At 49.2% G+C, this 7283-nt stretch overlaps 1 protein-coding gene across 1 annotated transcript; it reads right to left on the reverse strand.

Annotated features, from left to right (window-relative positions):
- Positions 1 to 3325: 3325 nt before the first annotated feature.
- On the reverse strand, positions 3326 to 4858 carry LOC124691579 (high-affinity nitrate transporter 2.1-like). Its single transcript, XM_047224870.1, has one exon. It carries the CDS (start codon positions 4856 to 4858, stop codon positions 3326 to 3328), a length of 1533 nt encoding a protein of 510 aa, XP_047080826.1.
- Between the last annotated feature and the right edge of the window lie 2425 nt (positions 4859 to 7283).

Raw genomic sequence — 7283 nt, forward strand, 5'->3', positions numbered from 1 at the left:
AAGACCCTAAGCGTTACCAAATATTTAGGCAATATAAACCCAAGAAGCCGCCACTGTTTCACGGCTCGGCTCTCATTCAAAATTCTCATCTCATCCTGCCAGTCTCATGAATATCTCATGCCTTTTGGGTCGATCCGGAGAGGGTTTAAGATTTATTCCCTTGTGAAATTCCGCAGCCCGTCCACACCAGTTTAGCGACTAAGGGCATCTCCAGCGGCGCGACGCATTTCGGACGCCCAAAAGTGGTCGCGAGCGTCCGTTTGCGCCGCCCCGCGGACATATTTTGTCCGCTCGTCCGTTTGCGTCTGGGTGTGCTCTCACCGGGGCGGCCCATTTTTTTGAATTGCAACATAGTAAAAACACTGAAAGTAGTACATAAAAATGCATAAAAACAATACAAAGTAGATCTATAAGCCTAGACTACTTGCTTCCTGACAGGCCGGCACCGTCGTTGCGTCGCTCCGTCGCCTGCTTCTCCGCCGCCTCCCGCGCGGCCGCTATGGCTCGGTACGCCGCCGCGTCCTCTTGCAGGCACTGCTCCAGTCTCGCGTTGGCGGCCTCGTCCTTGAGCGTCTCGAAAGACTCGACGAGGGCCCGCTGCTCCGCCGCCATCTCCTCCGGCGTCGGCGCATCAGGGTCATCGGATGACCAAGATATCTCCGAGTCGGAGTCCTCGGCTGCAGCGGCAGCCGCCAGCCTGCGCTATTCCAGCTCGGCGTCCAACGCCGCGTGGCCCGCCAGCTCCTCCTGTGCTTCCTTCTCCGCTTCAGCCAGGGCCGCGGCGTCCCTGACCGGGTGGAGGAGATCGGTGCTATCTTCGGAGTCGACCTCCTCGGAAGAGCTCGACGCCGGAGGAGGTGGAGTGGGAGGTGAAGGTGGAGGTGGAGGCGCGGCAGCCTGATCGCGTTCGGCGCTGCTCATGGTGGATCTGCTTGGAGGAAGCGGCGCTACAGCAGCGGCGGCTAGGGTTTGTGGGGAGGAGATGAGATGCTCGCGCCCCTGTATATATAGCGCGGAGGCAGGGCGACGGCCGCGCCACGCGTGACATCGCCATTACTACGTGCGCAGAGGTAGGCGACGGCCGCGAGCCACGCGAGGCATCGCCATTAACACGGCCGCAGACTGCCGAAGCGACGCCCGGTGCCGCATCGGCGGAGAAGATGCATCGACGCTGCGCACGCTCGCGGAAGCCGAGGCACGCCATTAACGCGGCCCTGCAAAGGCTGCAGCGCGCCGCCCGGAAGTAATGCCGCGGAAGACGAAGCAGTTGTGCCGCTGCCAGGCGGGCCCGCGCGAGGACCGAGCGGACACTCGGAGCGACCGCCGAGCGTCCGCGGAGACGCAAACCTGGCGCATATTTGGGCCAGGTTTGCGTCTCTGCGGACGGCCCGGTCACTTTGCGTCGCCCCGCTGGAACAGGCCCCAGACGCATTTCCGGTCACGGCGGATACAAACGGTCGCTCAGCGTCCGTTTGCGTCGCGCCGCTGGAGATGCCCTAAGGGTACTGTGGAGGTGACGAGTTCTCTGATCACTGATTTGGTTGGAGGAACAGATGGGAAGTGCTCATTGTTCTCGACGAAAAACCTGTCGGCCAGTCAAAAGACATGTAACGATATACCATCCAGCAGTGCACCTGATAATGCTACGTATGTACCTGTCGGCCGTACGGAATAACGGAAACGGAGCATGTATGTGCCATATGTACTACACGGTTTCAGTTTTTCGCGTGCAACTTTTGCAACGATCCAACGGCCAGCCACGATGTCTGCGCAGTCGATGCTCTGACTTTGCAAACTGGCTCTTGCGACTGTGTATGTCAACCCTGACAGTAAACGCATGTGAGCAGGGCAGGCATCATATCGTTGTCGACTCATGAGATTATTTGTTTCGGAAAATTTGTCTCACCCGACCTCTGCAAGAATAGGCACGGCCGGAGGATCGATCGGGCCTGGACCTGTGCCAGTTAGGAATTTTCAGTATCTAAACTTGGTGCTATCTCTAGCTAGCTCCAATACACAATTCAGGCCACCTTAATTAACATCAATATTGTGTACGTTCAGTATTCGATCTTCGATGTAACATGATCACTTATCTTCTCGCAAATAACTAGTATAGCCGCAATAATAATTAATAAATTTCTCCTACGTCGAGCTACTCCAGGAAGAAAGCAGCAGTTTGAAGGTTGGCAAGTACATAACCGTTCAAAGAGTTGACTCTATGAGTCTATATGGCTAGTCAGCCGGCCACCTGCAATAATTCATCTGCAAGACGTGCGAAAGTGGCACGGCCACGGCCACCAATCCAAAATTTGAACACGGAACACGTTAATTGGCAATAATAGGTGCAACATAATACGTTTTTCAAATTTATAACTAAACATTACTTGTCATTCTTCACGCCACCTGGCTCCTCATGTTGCTGTCCAGGAGATCCTAGCCCAGGACAAATCACGAGCAGACACACATCACAATGTGCACCATGCTTGGCACAAAGTATGCGATGCACCATGCGGCGAAAGATGTGGATCAATACTTCACGATCGCGTGTAAGATGAGCTGCATAATGAGCTGCGACGAAAGGTGAATGATTTAATAGCTAACTCATGGCCGTCTAGAGGATAATCCAGAGGGAAATATTTGGTGAAAACTGATAAGGCTAACTCATGGCCCTTTGTCAATCGGATATGCACATAAAACGTCGTGAAATCATGATAAGCCTTCCAACAGAGTGGTACGTACGGAACATGTGGAGGGAATGCATTGGCAACTTATTATGCCAATCATGGAGCTATATATATTCGATGACTTTGTATACGTCAGTGCGTGGCGCCCAGGTCGACATTCTCCAGTTTTGGCAGCTCCATAAGCTGTGTATATTGACCCGTTTTGGGGTATGTTGAGGAGAGGAAGTCGAAGAACTTCTTCTTCTATATATTTTGCATTTTATCAGTTGGGTTAATTTAGAACTTGGTTGAGACTAGACTGTTCAAATCCTGGCCCATCCATTGTCCAAGTATCCAAATTTGCTTGGAGGAACAACGGGAGGCATACATATCTGGAACGGATACACACATGAAAATTCAAAACGCTCATGTAGTTTCGGATACACGGTGATACATAACCGTCGCTCGAAAGCATCCACACAAATCCTGCGTGCTATAAGAGGTAAATAAACCCCCTTACAACTTATTACATGGGGCTACAGGACGTATGTATATATGCTGTATACATATATACTGGCAAATCATCGTACCTGCCTATGTAAAGAAAAACATGGGCCTTACATATAAAGGCATATAAGTGAGAAGAAATGCTCGAGTATATCTTATACATGCTGAGGAGTGTTGTTTGGTGGTGTGGCCGACGTGGCAAGGATGACATTACGCCTGCCTCGTTCCGACCGGGAGTTCTCGGCGAACTTTTGCCCAGCAAGGTGGAGACCATTCTTCTTCTCCTCATCGGTCCACTCGGAACCGTAGTAATCTTCCTCGGTGGCGTTGGCGTTGGCCGGGAAGAACATGGAACCCCACTGTGGGAAGTGCACGAGTGTGACGGGAAGCGTGCAACACATGATCATGATGCCCATATATTGCAGCCCAGTACCGGTTGTGTACTGTGAGGACGTGAAGAAAAGTAGTTGCGTGAGCCCTGCGCCAAAATTGCCACCAGCACCTGTCATTCCAGAGATGATACCAAGTGACCGTCGGGAGACGAAAGGGGCGACACCAAAGATGGCACCACAAGCAGCTTGGGCACAAATGGAGAAGAGGACCATGGCAGTGACAGAGGCTGGAAGAGCAGAGGCGCGACCGAGCCAAAGGCAGAAAGCGCCACCAGCGGTTTGGAGGATCCAGATGTTCCAAATGCGGCCACGCATACCAAAGTAGCGGGCAAGGAGGTCGGAGAGATAGCCACCCGCGGGGCGAGCAATAATGTTGGCCATGCCAAAGCAGGCTGCGATGGTGCCAGCGGTGCTGAGGTCTAGGTGGAAGTGGTCGAAGTAGTACTCAGCGATGACATTGTCGGTGGTGAGCTCGACGCCCATGCTGTAGCCATAGAGGAGGACGAAGATCCATGTCCGGTAGTTTGTCACAGCACCCCATAAGACCTTGGAAAATTTGTCTTTCTTCATTTCTCCTTTCTTTTGGAGGCTCCCAAGGTTGCCGTCGGGAAGATCTTGCCCCATTGTGAGCACAAGCAGACCCATGACGATGTGCATCATCCCTGGCACAAAGTATGCGATGCGCCATGCCACAAAGGCTGTGGCGCCACACTTCTTGATGGCGTGGAAGACGAGGGGCATGATGAGTTGCGTGGCACCGCCACCCATGTTGCCCCACCCCGCCGCCAGCCCGTTGACGGTGCCGATTATCTTGCTGTTGAACATGGTGCTCATCCAATACTGGCACGACACGAATGTGGCGAGGGAGAAGCCAATTAGGAAGCGGACCGTGATATACCCTGCTGCATCGTCGATGAGTGACATGCAGAAAACGGTTGGCGCGGCGAGCATGACGAGGAAGGCACAACCATAGCGTGGCCCTAGAAGGTCGCATACAGCACCCATGACAAGCCTGGAGAAGATTGAGCCGGACACGGACGCTACACCAGCGTTGCCGATATCAGCCTTGGCAAGGTTGAGGTTGTCGCGGATGATGGGCACCAATGGTGCAGCGGCGAAGGTGGAGACGAAGCACGTGAAGAAGGAAATCCACGAGAGGTGGAAGGTCCGCATGTGCGGGTTGGCAAAGGAGAAGAGGCGGAACGACTTGGCCTTGTTCTCCGAGTCCACTGGAAGCGTGAACTTGCTCGCTGCTGCCGTCCCCGTGTCCCCATGAGAGCCGGCCTCCACCTCCATTGCTGTTTTTCTCTCTGTGTGAGCAACTAACTAAGCTTGCTATTCTTAGCTGCTGCCTCTAGAGCTTGGCTTGCAATGTAACGGTGGTAGTGGTTTATGCTGTGGGTCTTGCATAGATCAACGCGGTATTTATAAGAAAATTAGCAGCAGAGCTGGCATTGCGATTATAGCTCTTAGTCGATTCTCCTGTGCTAGTTAACAAAGAATGAAGATTCTGCCCTTTGGGCATCATAGAACAACAATCTGCAATTTAACAATTGCATCTGACGGAGCCGTAAACAATAATGAGTTTGTTAATTACTCCATCTTGGCGAGCTGGCGTTGAATCTGGAGCTCAATCAAGAGATAACAGCACTAATTTAGGGAACCCTGGCGCCGCGTCTCCCCCGTCTGTGTCTTTTGGAGCTCCTACTTATCCCATGGGATGCACCAAGGATCAAGCTTGTGACTCAACGATTGGAGATAATGTAAGTTGACTTACAAATGTGCCTGGTTATTAAGCGGGTAATGTCAGAGTCAGCTTCACCTCTTTAGTCAGAGTCGACAATGTAGCTCCCATCCCAGACGGTCGTCTTTCAGTTTAACCCGGGGTTGGTTTAGTTTTCAGTTGAGTATATATGCTTCAAGTTTGCATCGAGTATATGTGCACAACTAGTAACTTTCGGACATCTTTTACTTTATACTATTCTTTTATACAACGCAAGCTAAACTAACAGTGAGACGCTCTTTCATAAAATCGAATATGTCCAAATTACGCAGATAGGTATTGTTTGCTTCAATAATACTTTGATGTGTTAATTTGTCAGCCCTGCCGTGTACATCCGAGTTGATGATGCATAGAGGTAGGTAGCTACGGTCAGACAGCCACCGGGCCAGGGGACAAGGGATATATGTCGCTTGAGGACCCCGGAGATCCAAGAGATAGGTAACAGCAGCTACTCCTACCTACACAACATATCTATCTGCCATTCACATCTCTCTACACCTTATGCAGGGCGATCGCTGACCCCGTCTGGCGCGCTTGTCTCGCTGATTGCTGATGGACAAGTTAATCATATTTTTTTCGATGGAAAAAATATATTAATAGCATGAAAGTACTAATTACATGTAGCCTCTGCAGCAACGGAATGATCTAGTGACAATGCATGCATATGCACATTGCCAAAAAAAGAAAAAGAGTTATAAAAAAAAGTCTCGCTTTAGAGATTTGTTTTTTATAGCAGGAGACCAAACACCACCAAGACAGTACCAGCAATCTATCTTCTTAAACAATAACGTCTTCAAAAAAGAACAATGCACAAGCACCGTCATCATCCTAGTCATAGATCATAGGTTTTCACCTAGGAAAAATGTCCGAGGCGATTGCGAGGCAGGACCAATTAAGACTGAGAAACCAACAGGAAAAGCCCAAGGCAATAGGGGTGTTCCATTCAATCATGCACAAATGTGCCAAATATAGCACCAATTAGAAGTGGTTTGCTATTTTCTTGCCAAGTTAGACCGTTTTGATCCCGAAAATCCCTGTTTCGGCACCTACCTTGCATGGGGTGACCTTCACAAACACAACCAACTAGGAAGACCCATGGCAACAAGCGTGTTCCATGCCACCACAAGTGTGTGAATTCTTGCACCATTCCAATGTGGTTTGTGATAGCCACAAATCCGTATGTACCAACTCTTTGCGACTGCAAGTGCAGAGTGTTGTACCAAGCGGCTTTTCCCCACAAGATTGACTCGAGGATTTATGTCATACTTCTGGGGAATTGGCTAGAGTTATCTTCTTTTTCTCCTCTTCTAGCAATCATGCAAAGTAAAGGTTTCCCTTGTGTCCCCAACTTCACCTTGTGGTTGTCAAGCACAATGTTTCTTATTAGTAATAGTAAACAAAAGGATAACTTAAAGTAAAGTGAAGTAAATAACCTAAACAAGCTAAATAAAAACATTAAAAGGGTAGTGGTTTTTAGGTTTTGTGTGTGTAAGTGAAGAAATTATTTTTGGTATATTCGGATTAATAAATTGCACTAAATGTAAAGTATGATAAAATTGTTGGAAGGTGTTTCTAATGATTAAGAATGGACCGGGTTTATGGGTTCATTTGTCTACTCTCTTTTAAAATTATAGTGGACATAAATAATTCTTCAAAGACATAATATTGGTGGTGGAACTTCTGCATATGCATCTAGCAAAGCAGTTATAATGTGTATTGCATGTCCATGTCGTCTTAATTCACATGCAGGACGATGATTTGTGATTCTCTCTCCTCAGATCATCCCCGGGCTCTAATATATGTTAGCATCAAATTATTTATCTCATGGCTACTTTTGCTAGGGACTCAAATTTATAGTTACTGGTTATATATCGTTACTACTTAATTTGTTACATATCCATTGTCTATGTCTTTTAGAGCGAGGTGGAAAAGAAAGAG

This window comes from Lolium rigidum, chromosome 2 (assembly GCF_022539505.1).
Source record: "Lolium rigidum isolate FL_2022 chromosome 2, APGP_CSIRO_Lrig_0.1, whole genome shotgun sequence".
Lineage (NCBI taxonomy): Eukaryota > Viridiplantae > Streptophyta > Magnoliopsida > Poales > Poaceae > Lolium > Lolium rigidum.